At 42.9% G+C, this 13,448-nt stretch overlaps 1 protein-coding gene across 3 annotated transcripts in view; it reads right to left on the bottom strand.

Moving 5' to 3' along the window:
- Positions 1-9,371, bottom strand: part of PPP1CB (protein phosphatase 1 catalytic subunit beta) — a 31,556-nt gene extending 22,185 nt beyond the window's left edge. The window contains exons 1-2 of one of the 3 annotated variants that reach the window (XM_080683656.1): positions 9,196-9,371; positions 8,845-8,984 (exon numbers count right to left, since the gene is read on the bottom strand). In XM_080683656.1, coding sequence (XP_080539782.1) covers positions 8,845-8,896 — 52 coding nt within the window. In that variant the 5' untranslated portion in view covers positions 8,897-8,984; positions 9,196-9,371. The other 2 variants (XM_080683658.1, XM_080683657.1) reach the window with 2 other exon arrangements.
- Positions 9,372-13,448: the final 4,077 nt, after the last annotated feature.

Raw genomic sequence — 13,448 nt, forward strand, 5'->3', positions numbered from 1 at the left:
ATGGTTTCCAGTAACTTCTGAGATGGAGTGGGGAGAAATGGTGCATATGAGTTCCTTATTTGCCCTAATGAATTGAGCTTATAATAATTTCCTCTCATTACCTTCTCCACTCACTTTCCCTTTAACCTCTAAATATACTGCTAGCTCCCATTTAATCTTAACTGAGAAGACATTTAAAAAAGGAAAACATAGACTATATCTTTATATACCCCTACTATTCTCCATTTACAATTAAGTCCACACTTTTAAAAAATATTTTTATTGATTTCAGAGAGGAAGGGAAAGGGAGAAAGAGCTAGAATAATCAACAATGAGAATTATTGATCGGTTGCCTCCTGCACATCCCACACTGGGATTGAGCCCACAACACAGGCATGTGCCCTGATCGGGACTCGAACCATGCATGATCTCCTGGTTCATAGGTTTACGTTCAACCACTGACCCATGCCAGCCAGGCTAAATTTTATCTTTCAATAACCACCTGCTACTTTCTCCAGCAAGTTCTTATTAATACCTGCCTTCTCTAAAATAGAAAGGATGCCAAGAAAAAAAGAACTAATTCTACTATCTATCATGTCTGCCCCATCTTTAACATTTTAATTTTAATTGGTTCTACCCTACTTCCACACCTAATAAAGATTCAATCAAGGATACATACGACTCAATAGCAAAGTGCATTTAAATCCAGGTTTCCTGTATTGCCTAAATTTTTCTGTATGATAAATGTCAATTAATTTCAATATACATGGTGTAGCAAAAGTAGTTTACAATTACTTGTATGGAAAATAATACAATAATTAATAAGTAATAATACAAGATAACCTATAACCAAGGTTACTCTATCCAGCAAAGTTATCATTCAGAATCAAAGCACATATAGAGCTTCCCAGACAAGAGAAAGCTAAAAGGAGTTCACCACCACCAAACCAATATTATATGAAATGTTATAGGGCCTTCTTTAAGGGGGAAAAAAAAAGATAAAGTATGAACAATAAAATGGCAATAAATACATATCTAAAAAACAAAATAAGCAGAATAAAAAAATAATACAAGAATAAACTCTATTTTGTGTACTCACAACTATAAACCTACTTTTGCCCCAGCCTGTATTTTGCACGTTAAGTCTACCTTTAGCTAAAAAAGAAAAAATGTATAATTTTTACAATTGGTTAAAATGTGGAATTTTAGTTTTAAGTGAAAGAATTAGGCAGTTGCCATTGATTTCAATGTACCTGAAGTCTGTCTGATAGGAAAAATTAATGTGGTTTCAGAGTCTACAGGTGGCCTTCAGGAGCCGTGTATAATAAACCCAAATGTCTCTAATATTGTGTATGTACATGAACATACATATTTTTCTGAGAAGACCCCTGGCTTTCATGAATTCTCAAAGGGGTCTGTGAATCATCTTAAAAAATCATTCCAAGTACACTGATAAGCAGATAATGATAAAAGGGTAAAGAAGGAAAGTAACTGCCCTGGCCAGTGTGACTCAGTTGGTTGAGCATCGGCACATGCGCAGAAAGGTTGCCCGTTTGATTCCCAGTCACAGCACATACCCAGGTTTCAGGTTCAATCCCTGGTGGGGATGTGTACAGGAAGCAACCAATCGCTGTTTCTCTTTCTCTCACATCGATGTAACACACATAGGTGAGGGCTAGACAATCCAGGAGTAGAGGAAGGAGTGCCCTAGCCCTAAGGTTCTCAAAGTGTGACTCCTTTTTAATTGTGCTGACATCTGCACCATGTAAAAGCAATGGTTGGTAAAACTGCTGGTACACAGCACAAACCAAATCAGTGCTAATTGTACTACTGTAGTCACTAGTGTGTTTACTGCCATGAACTTTTAGTAAACATAAAAAAGCCCAGCTTCACTTTAGAATGCCCTTAATGAAGCAGTAAAAACAATTTTATTACATCTCCACCACTGAGTATACATCTTTTTCATATTCAGTATGATGAAATAGGAAGTACCCATAAAACATTTCTGCTGCATACCAAAGTACAAGAGCTGTCTCCAAGAAAAGCACTCATGTGACTGTCTTAGTTTGAAGCTGATCTGGCCACTCTCCTTCACCCCCCAACAGAACATCTTTTTTACTAGAAAGCACAACTAACAAACTATGGTTATTCACACTTAGATACTTAACAGATACTCTTGAAAAATGAACAAAGTGTTTGTTGTTTCAAGGAAAACAATTGACAGCATTTGTTGCTAATGTTACATTTCAAGCTTTCAAATGAAAATTAAAATTTGGGAAACCTTATATCCAGCACCATGAACCTGACAGCTTCTCCATACTTAAGGATTCTTCTAATATCTTGTTATAATATTAACAAATGTGACTTTTTTGATATCATAGAAGGTGTGAGTACATTTGAACATCTACATAATTCAGTTTAACCAGTGTTCTCCAAATGACCAATGCATATTACAAAGTCATGTGTAAAACCCATTTAAAGTACAAGATAGATCAATGAATAAACTGTTAAGAAATTACCACTTGTATATTTTTGGTATATGTTAAAGAATGCCCACAATATATAACAGATGTCCTTAAACTTATGAAAAGTTAACTTTGCATTCTCTAAATCTTGAACATAGGGGGTAGGATTAGGGGAAAAGTGAAAATAGTGTTAGACAAGCCAAGAAAATGTCTTGGTCAACCTGTAATTGACAGCATGGGAACTCGGGATATTCTGATGAACATTCTAGGGATAGAATTCCTTTATAGTGAAAAAAAAAAAACTGTGCCAAAACCTCCAAATTATACAGTGTCAGCACAAATGAAGAGTCAAAGACAATGTTCCCACTAGATTATGCACATAGTATAAATACCTCTCCTTGTCCTTGCACAAATGTGGGTAAATTTGGGAAGGGAGAGCCCTGAGGCCAGTGATTTTCAGGAAGGTTATGTATACCTTCAGAAACCACTGTTACACATGTGAATAGTGCAGAGACAGGATAAGGACAATTGTCACTGCCCTTTAACTACTTTTTCTACTATATAACAAGTACCCACTGATACCAGAAACTGAACTCGTCCATCGAACTAGGAAAGGATCGGGGGTGGGCAAACTTTTTGACTTGAGGGCCACAATGGGTTCTTAAACTGGACCGGAGGGCCGGAACAAAAGCATGGATGGAGTGTTTGTGTGAACTAATATAAATTCAAAGTAAAGGAGCGGAGGGGAGAGCAAGAGAACCGGATAGAACAGCCGGATCTGGCCCGCGGGCCGTAGTTTGCCCATGGCTGGACTAGCTACTAATTATTTATACTTCTTTATCTTCAGAATTAGTGTGTGCACTTTTAGTCTTCTACCCTTAATTGTGGAATAAAGACTTTATTTCCATTTAAGCATTTTCATTTTATCCAACAGATAGAAAGTCTCTGTTTTATGGCATATTTCAGAGACTGAGGTATAAAAAAAAAATACTTTTCATCTACTAATAACCAAGACTTCAAAGGTAATCAATTCAGTCTCGGGGAATATGGAGAGTGTACCAGAAGGAAGAATTATAACATTTATCTCTTTCCCCTATCTTCTCTGATCCTCCATTTTTCCCGGAAGAATAAGCTGTGAAATAGCTATTTACAGCAGGCAGAGGAGCAGTGATTGCTGCCTGAGGTTATAAAAATATGTATCCATGCAAAAACAGAAGATTCCACCACATCACTGCTAAGCTTCCTGACATTTACAAACCATTTCTCTTAGCATCCCTATACCCCAATCCCAAGAATTCCAGGATAATGTTTGTTTCAGAAACAATGACATTTTTGTTATTATTTCTAAATATCTTGACATTCTTTTGCACCTACATTATTTTACTTCTGTTAGAGTTGTTTAAGAATGCCTGCCATTGGGATGGATACCCTGTTAAACAATAAATGTGGAGAATAAGATACAAGAGAATAAAAGCCTATCAGATACAATTTACCAATCCTAAATCTTAATATAACCTGTCTTTAGACTCAAATGTAAATAGATGTCTAAATCCCAATAAATCCTAATCTGGATTTAGAAATTTATCAGAAAAGCTCCAGCTCTCCTTAAATAACAAAACAGAAACACTTCTGGGCTATTCAAACTGTCAAATTTTCCCTCACCTGCTGGAAGTAACTAATGGGAAAACAAACACTCCAAATTTCTGAATCAGTTAAAACCTGTACCACTTTATGCCTCCTCTAGCTTCTCATCCAAGAAGCAAGAAAAGAAAGTATCCCTCAGATGATCTCCCCTGCTCCCCAACCTGCTCTTTTCTAACAGACTTGGCTTTGGATCTATACACACTTTCTCTGCAGAAACTAAGGCTGCCACAAGCAACTTAACACTTCCTTCAAACTGCCTAACCTTTAGACTACTGGGTCATAATTAAACAATTTACTCAGAAAAAAAGGTTTTAAACAGTCTGGCAGTTCCGAAAAAGGTTAAATATAGTTACCATATGATCCAGCGATTCCACTCCTAGGTACATACTCAAGGGAACTGAAAACATGCCCCCACATAAACCTGTACACTAATATTCATAGCAGTATTATTCACAACTAGAGGCTCGGAGCATGAAATTCATGGACGGGGTGGTGGTGGTGGTGTCCCTCAGCCCAGCCTGCACACTCTCCCATCTGGGACCCCTCGAGGGATGTCCGACTGCCCGTTTAGGCCCAATACCAGTGGATCGGGACTAAACGGGCAGTCGGACATCCCTCTCACAATACAGGACTGCTGGCTCCCAACTGCTCGCCTGCCTGCCTTCCTGATTGTCCCTAACCGCTTCTGTCTGCCAGCCTGATCAGCCCCTAACCACTCCCCTGCCAGCCTGATTGATGCCTAACTGCTCCCCTGCCAGCCTGTTTGCCCCTAACTGCCCTCCCCTGCAGGCCTGGTCACCCCTAACTGCCCTCCCCTGCAGGCCTGGTCTCCCCTAACTGCCATCCCCTGCAGGCCTGGTCCCCCAAACTGCTATCCCCTGCAGGCCTGGGTCCCTCTCAACTGCCCTCCCCTGCAGGCCTGGTCACCCCTAACTGCCCTCCCCTGCAGGCCTGGTCCCCCCCAACTGCTCTCCCCTGCAGGCCTGGGTCCCTCCCAACTGTCTTTCCCTGCAGGCCTGGTTGCCCCCAACTTCTCTCCTCTGCCAGCCGGGTCACCCCTAACTGCCCTCCCCAGCAGGCTTGATCGCCCCCAACTGCACTCCCTTGCAGGCCTGGTCCCTCCCAACTGCCCTCCCCTGCTGGCCTGATCGCCCACAACTGCCCACCCATGCAGGCTTGGTCCCTCCCAACTGCCCTCTCTTGCTGGCCATCTTGTGGTGGCCATCTTGTGTCCACATGGGGGCAGGATCTTTGACCACATGGGGGCAGCCATCTTGTGTGTTGGAGTGATGGTCAATCTGCATATTACTCTTTTATTAGATAGGATAGAGGCCTGGTGCACAGGTGGGGGCCAGTTGGTTTGCCCTGAAGGGTGTCCTGGATCAGGGTGGGGGTTCCCTTGGGGTGTGGGATGGCCTGGGCAAGGGGCCTGTGGTGGTTTGCAGGCCGGCCACACCCCCTGGTGATCCAAGCGGAGGCCCTAGTATCTGGGGTTTATTTATCTTCTACAATTGAAACTTTGTAGCCTGGAGCGGAGCTAAGCCTTCTGCTCGCTCCATGGCAGCAGCCATTTCTGTTGGGACTTATGTATCTTCTACAATTGAAACTTTGTAGCCTTAAGTGGAGGCCTGGGCCAACCAAGGTGTGGGGAAAGCTTGGCTTCCTCCATCGCCAGGGGCAACCCTAGCCTCCTGCTCTTTACAGCTCCGTGGCTGCCACCATTTCTGTTTGGATTTATGTATCGTCCACCATTGAAACTTTGTATCCTTGAGTGGAGGCCTAGGCCGGCAAGGGCAGGCGGAAAGCTTGGCTTCCTCCATTGCCGGGGAAACCCAAGCCTCCCTCCTGCTCTCTGTGGCCATACCCATCTTGGTTGGGTTTATTTGCATATTCACTCCTGATTGGCTTATGGGCGTGGCTTGTGGGTGTATCAGAGTGTTGGTTAATTTGCATATTACTCTTTTATTAGATATGATAGCCAAAAAGGGAAAACAACTCAAGTGATGAATAGATACAATTAGTTATTTTATACAATGAAATATTTATCCATAAAAGGGATGAAATCCTGACATGTGCTACAACATAGGTAAACTTTTAAAACATTAAAAGAAGTCAATCACAAAAGACCACATATTATACACTTTCACTTATATCAAACATCCAGAATAGGCACAATCCTGACAGAAAATAGATTTAGCGGTTGCCTAGTGTGGGTCGAGGGGGAAGTGGGGTGAAGAAAAAAAGAAAGTGCTGGCTAATGGGAACAGGGTTGTGCCTGAGGGTGGAAACATTCTAGAGTTGGCTGTGCTGCCCTGCTGGTGATGCTCAGTGGTCAGTGGTTGAGCGGACTTATGAACGAGGAGGTCATGGTTCGATTCCTGGTCAGGGCACATGCCGGGGTTACAGGCTCCATCCCCAGTGTGGGACCGGCAGGAGGCAGCAGATCAATGATTCTCCCTCACCACTGATGTTTCTCGCTCTCCCTCTTCCTTCCTCTCTGAAATCACTTAAAAATTTGAGTTAAATTCAACTATCATGTGACATCACTGAAAAACAAGGCAAACACAAAAATTTTTATTTGAAGATAAAAGTAATTACTTATAAGAAAATCCAAGTCTGTTTTGAATGTTTTTTAATGGGTCTAGATTTTGGAAGGGGAAAGGACAGGAGGAACCTGGAGAATTTAAGAATCTCAGGGAGGCACTGTCAAACAAACTAAATATACTTTCCTGGATTAAGAAGCAAGTAATGAAATTCTTTACTGATGGGTGTGATGAACATGAACAGAGAGAAGGCTAAAAAAACTCCCAAATCACTTGTTTATATTAGGAGTTTCTTGAGTGAAGAAACTGTGTTTTTCTTTGGATTCCTGGTGACTGGCACAAAGCAGGTCAATGTTTGGTAATTTAAAAAGGGGAAAATGTCTTGGACTAGAACTCTCACCAATTAAAGAAAAATGATCACCCAAAACCAAAACCAAACATTTATGTAATTTGAACTCACAAAAATAAATGGAATCATTCGCTCATTCTATTTTTCACACGATATCTTTTTTCCAATTACCTTGAATAATCCACTAGTAAAGATTCTTAATTATCTATAATCATAAAAAGGTGCATTTGCCTTAAAAGGTTCCAGATCAAACATTTAAAAACATGTAAGTCTACTTTGTTTTATGCCTATAAAGTATATAAATATGTAAGTATATGAAAAATGAAAGTGAAGAAGTTGAGATACAAACATCAGATTTTAAAATTATTTAAATTTACAAGCTGAATTTAAAATGCATAAAAACAGATGGGGGCCTAAACGAAACTTCCCCCCAAATTAACATATTAAACATTTTAAAGAGCTATATTACTCTCTTAGAACAACGCACAATAACAATATACAGTTTCTTTCAAAGCAAATGTCTCACTCAGCAAGATGTTCACGTCTGTTCAAGTCCACAAAGCCTTAGGTAGTGAACACTAACTGCAGGCACCAGGGGGCCTCCCAGGAATAACTTGGTAGTAAAGGAGAAGGTAAATAAGAAAGCGTTCCTGGGAAAACTTTGCTTCTTATTCAGTCTTAGATGGCTGGAAGGCTTTCACATCTGGAGCAAATATACTGTAGTTTGTTACACAACCAGTATGAGGTACCACAATGGTTTAAACGAAAAGAAAGGAACTAGCGCCCCCCTCACCCCAAAATCATCATACAATCTCTGATGATTTTCCAAATATTATTGCTTCACTGTATCAAACAATTACCTTCACTATATCAAACAATTACCTTCAGGTAATCTGAAAGCAAATAACAATCCTTTGATGGTTTCTGGCAGAAAGAACTCGTTTTTTAAGGCTTATTTTCTCTCTATATATATTCATAAAGCAATTAGTGATGACGCAAATTTTAGGGTAAAGGGATTCACTGGGAGGAGACCGCGACTAGCTGTGAATAATATCCTGGCCTCTCCATCTCTTCACTTTCCTTCCATCCCCACCCCAACATGAAACTATTCAATAAAAACTGAAGGGTCCAAAAACTTCAAAAGCTGCGAAGACTTGTAAATACCTTTTAACACAGGAGAGGCCGTACAATAGACCCTTCCTAAGTTGGTACAGAAATCAAATCCTCAAACCCGAAAGCTATACTTTCAGCAAACGTGTCTACACATTCCATTTTTCTTGCGAGCATCTTAAACTCGCTCAAACACCTTTTTACTATTTTTTTAAAAGCAAAATAATAAATGGGAGGAATTTAACTTCCGTTGTTATCCTCTCCTTAAACAGAGTTCTTCCTATAGCATCATATAAAAATGCAGAACAGGTTCAAATAATCGTCTCCAGAAGGTTTTTATAAAATTTACTCGGGAACTAGAATCCGAGGCAGCCAAGGGCAAAGCACAAAAAGAGCACAGAAATACACGTTCCACGGACGTACAATACGGGCGCACGCCTCCTGGCACCCTCCTTGGAAAGGGTCACCCAGCACCCTGGGCTCCTCGCACCCCAGGCCGGCGCGCCGCCGTGTGGGTCCCCGAAGGTCCGCGGGGACACTGCCCGCCAGCCCGGCCCGGCCACCCGCGGCGACATAGCCTCTTGCCCAGCCTCCCGCGGGCCGCGCTCCCCGAGGCCGCTGCCCCCGACCAACCAGCCTCTTCGCCCCTCCACGGCGGCCGCCTCGGGGCGGGGAAGGGGGGTCCCCTGGGTTTCCGCAGCCGAGGGGCGTGAGACCTTAGCGAGGCGCCCCCTCCCCGCAGCCCCGCACTCACCCTCCAGCAGCCGGGTGATGAGACTGTCCACGTTCAGCTCCCCGTCCGCCATCTTGTCGGCACCAGACGCTCCTTCCCGGCGGCCGGAACCTGGGCTTCTCCGCGGCGGCGGCTGCGGCTACCGCTCGGCGTTCCCTCACCTACAAGTCACGCGGCGTTTCGACCCGGTTCCAGCTCCCACTTGCCCCCGGCCCTCCCCCCACCCCCTCCCCACCAAGCAGTGGAGCGCGCGCACTCGGAGGCACACACGGTAAATAAATAAATAAACCAGCGGGGCCCCCACAAACCGGGCCGCGTCAGACCCAGCGCCGCCTCGTCCTCCTCGGCACCGCCCAGATCCGCAAAGCTCACCAGCGCCTCCGACGGCCCCGACTCCGCACGGCCCAGCCCCGCTCCGCGCCACGCAGCCCAGCGCAGGCGCACGGCGCTCTCCTCCGCGGCCACCCGCGCCTGCCGGCCTTCGCGCAATCGCACTGGACTCGGTTCTCCGCCGCCGCGTCCACTGCGCTGAATCGCCGCGGCGGCGCAGGCGCCCCGGGCGCTCCCGGGGTTGGAGGCGCGGAGGCGGCCCTGACCTTCCCGCTGCCCAGCCGCCCAGGCCCGGGCGCTGCGCAGACATTGTTATTGTGCCCTTCCCGCCTCGCGTTTTTTTTTCTTGGCTTCATTCCCTGTTTTGCAAACAATTCTTTATGTTTCCGTTAATGGGGAAATGCGGAATGCATTACCCATGTTTGAAGCAGCAGCAATAGAGGCAGTTGGAGACACCATAAGGTTCAAGAGTAGGTGGGTACCCAGAAGAGAGAAGCCTGGTGTGGCAGATAATGCCCTGAGGAGGCTCTTGGCCTTAGTGAGCAGTGGCCTGTGGGCAGAGGGGAGGTCATCAGTTAACTAGCCGCGTAGAGGCAGAGACAGGAGAAGGCTGCCAGTGGCGTAGGAGACATTGATTCGGCCAGACCTTAGTGGCCAGCAGCCCTTTAGAGTGCCCAAGCCTGGAGACTAGCAGGCTCTGGAGGAGGAGACGAGGTAGTGCTGTTGACTGCATGTAGGAAACTGCCCCCCACTCTTTTTGGACATGTGGCAAAACTTAGAAAAGGGATCCTGCTCCTTGTTTTCTAGGATCCCTTTCTAACAAACCGAAGGGCAAATATTAGCTGGGACTCCCAAACCAGTGGGACTTTATATAGTAGTGTGCTGGAGCCAGCTTACACTCTCATGAGAGCCAATGGTTAACTTTCAGGAATTTTGCAAGCCAGTTGTTAAACAGAGCTATTATTTAAAAATTAAATTATATAGACCTACAAATAAATTATACAGTACTAAAAACAAAGGTAATGATTACTCAAAACTCATCCTATTTACTGGTATGTTGCTCCATTTTACTATTATGTATAGTCTAGAGCAGGGGTGGGCAAACTTTTTGACTCGAGGGCCACAATGGGTTCTTAAACTGGACCGGAGGGCCGGAACAAAAGCATGGATGGAGTGTTTGTGTGAACTAATATAAATTCAAAGTAAAGGAGCGGAGGGGAGAGCAAGAGAACCCTCTGCTCTTTTGGCTCCACGGGCCAGATAGAACAGCGGAACGGGCCAGATCTGGCCCGCGGGCCATAGTTTGCCAACAGCTGGTCTAGAGGTTGTTTACTAGTACATTTGTCGTATATGTATGATGGAAGTACTTTATAATGATATGCTGCTATGCATCTCCTTTCAATTCCCTGTTCAGTGACATCATATTGACAGTGTGGGAGTTTTTACAATAAGTTTTGCTAATTTCCTTAATGTAGAATTAATGCGATAAATTTGTAGTTTTTTGTTTCTTTTCCCCCCATCAGAGAGCTGCTTATTAAACATTTACTAGCACACCACTAGGCTTAGGGAGACTTGGGTCATGCATGTCAATATTCTTGGGTAATTCCAGAAATGTCTGTGGAGAAAAATTGGACTTCCTGATTGCAAGGGGCTTGGGGAATCAAAAGTTGAGGTCTTAATACAATCATGATCTCATTTGTACTGCCTAACGGGAAATACCTGGGACAGATCAGTGCCCTTTAGACCAGTGCTCAGAGGAATCCAACCATCACTGTGCTGGATTGTTCTCAAAGAAGGCACTTTGGAACATAGTGAATGGCAGCCTCATTTCTTTTAGTAAACATGGCACGGACCTTCAAGGGATATTTTCATATACCTTTCAATACTGGCCAATATAGTGTGAAAGTGAATAGGTATAGATAGCGAAATGTGGAGGTTGTGATGGTGATACACAGCTCTTTGCAGCCCTGACTAATCCCAGAGAGCTTATAAATTATGAATGGATATTTAATGGGCTGCCCTTCCATAAATATGATTCCTTTTAATCAAGTCTTTAATAAGTCTTAAGTGGCAGCAAGTTCTAAATTTTACCAGATATACTTCTCAAGGACGGTATATCTTTTGTGGTTAGCTCCATTCAAAGATATTGAGACACCATACAAGAACATGTGCACAGTAGGAGGCCACCCCTCAATCCAGAGCCAGGTTACATGGTACCCTTGGACAGGCCCAAGATTTTGCCTTAGGATTTAGTTTTGGCTTCGTTTCAATACACATATGAGAGAAGAATCAAGCACCAAAGTTAGCAACTAAGTCATGTTCTCAGTCTTTTTAGTCCAAAAAATTATAAAGCCAGGTATCACCAAAAGCCTCTTCCCCTGCTCTTGGCCAATAACAGTACCCCCCCCCTCCCGCCTCCCCCACCTACACACATACACACACACTTCCAACGTCCCAACACAGACACACACAGCCTCTCAGTGGAGCATTGTCTCTTACGCTCTCTATTCTTCAAGATAAAATGATTGCAAAATAAATGCCTAGTAACTAAAAGAGCTAGTTGGCTATATAGACCTGTTAACTCTAAGGCAATTAACATTGGATGGGCAGCCACCACAAAGGATGACTATTTCATTTTTGAAGAGTTGATTGGTGGCCCTTCTTTTTCTTGTAACTAGATTACAGGATCAGCTATCTATTTAGGTCATTCCAAGTTTGTTACAATAAAACCATGTCCTCTACATGTATGAGATTGTTTCTCTTTCAGTGTTCTCTGATCCTACTCATTCAAACAGGATACCAGGAAATAACTAAATGTGTTCGTTGATGAAGAAAAGTATACAAAATATGAAAAATTTGTTTCAAGTACAGTAATTTAAATATTTTATTGCTAATGATATTTTCTCACCTCATGCTGTATATTTAAATTATGTGAGGCATCTTTTCAGTTGGAGAAGTTTTACTTCTGAATAGTTTTGTAAGTCTCTGTTTTAATTAGTTTTGGCAAACAAAACAAGCAAAGCATTAAGTTTTCTAATGTAGTTATAAAATGAGTAGCTCTCCCCTAAGAACACATTAAAATTAATGGCATGTATCTTCTAAAACTAAAACCACATATGTCTGTGAACTGTGAAAAATATTTATTGGAATGACATCCAACACGGATAGGTTCTTTAATGTGGGACACACTGGTTAAATAGAGTATTTATGAATTATTACTCAAGTCTATTATAAATAAGTTATTAATTGAAGTGACCCAATGGTACTTGCTATTTAAGGAAATCTTACAGTGAATGGACCGCGAAAGGAAAGTGAATAATGAACCAATTAAGTATTTATGAAACATTTAGTATTTTTGATTCTGTGCTGAGGAAGTCATGATCGTCCCAACTTCTCAGTGGTTTAATGACCATGTGGGGAAATAAGCACACCATGATTTGGATAGTGGGAAAAACGTTGGCTTGGAGGTAGGAGACCAAAGTAGCTGAATAACTGTAGACAGATCCCTCTGTCTTTCTGAACCTTGTCCTCATTAACTACAAAATCAGTCCATTAATAAATGATCTCCAAAGTTTCTTCCAGCTATAAAAAGTCTTTGATTCTGAAGTACACAAATGAAACCCAAAATGTAACGCAATATTGTACAGGCCGTCCCCAACTTAGGAACTGGATCAACTCCAAAAGGTCAATTGTTTGGAACACAGAATATATTTTCCCACAGAGACTGTGGTGCAAATAGTGGTTAAATTCCCAGATCTGCCTGCAAAATCAACTTAATTCTTAATGTAACTGTAGAAGGGTATCCATGGTAATATGGACTCTAACCACCAATTATAGCAGAGTTTTATGGGAAAAAGCCAGTGAGGATTCTAATTTGGCATGGCAGAAAACATCTATCAGTGTTTTCCACCACTCTGAGCAATAGTCATGAATACAATTCTAATTCATAGCAGACCTGGGCCATAAATTTCAACAAAGGCTGGGCTGGCAGCTGGGAGAATGAGAGAAGCTCTGATATTTCTGATCTAGTAGTGAGAGAGGGGGTGGGCTGAGGACAGTTCATAATGTCTGGGGGTTTGGTTGCCAGTAAGGAGGATTTGGCTCCAACCCAAAAGATAGGGAATGCAAGGGCAGAAGGAAAAAATGGAGTGAGCATATGTGCTGGGAACTTGAGAGAGAGAGAGAGAGAGAGACATTTACTTTTAATCTCACTCTTCAGTTGAGGAAATTGAGATCTAGGAAGGTTAAATTGCATTGACTTAATAGTAAAACTAGTACTTGAACCTGTACCAAGC

Source organism: Plecotus auritus, assembly GCF_963455305.1.
Source record: "Plecotus auritus genome assembly, chromosome: 8".
NCBI classification, from domain to species: Eukaryota; Metazoa; Chordata; class Mammalia; order Chiroptera; family Vespertilionidae; genus Plecotus; species Plecotus auritus.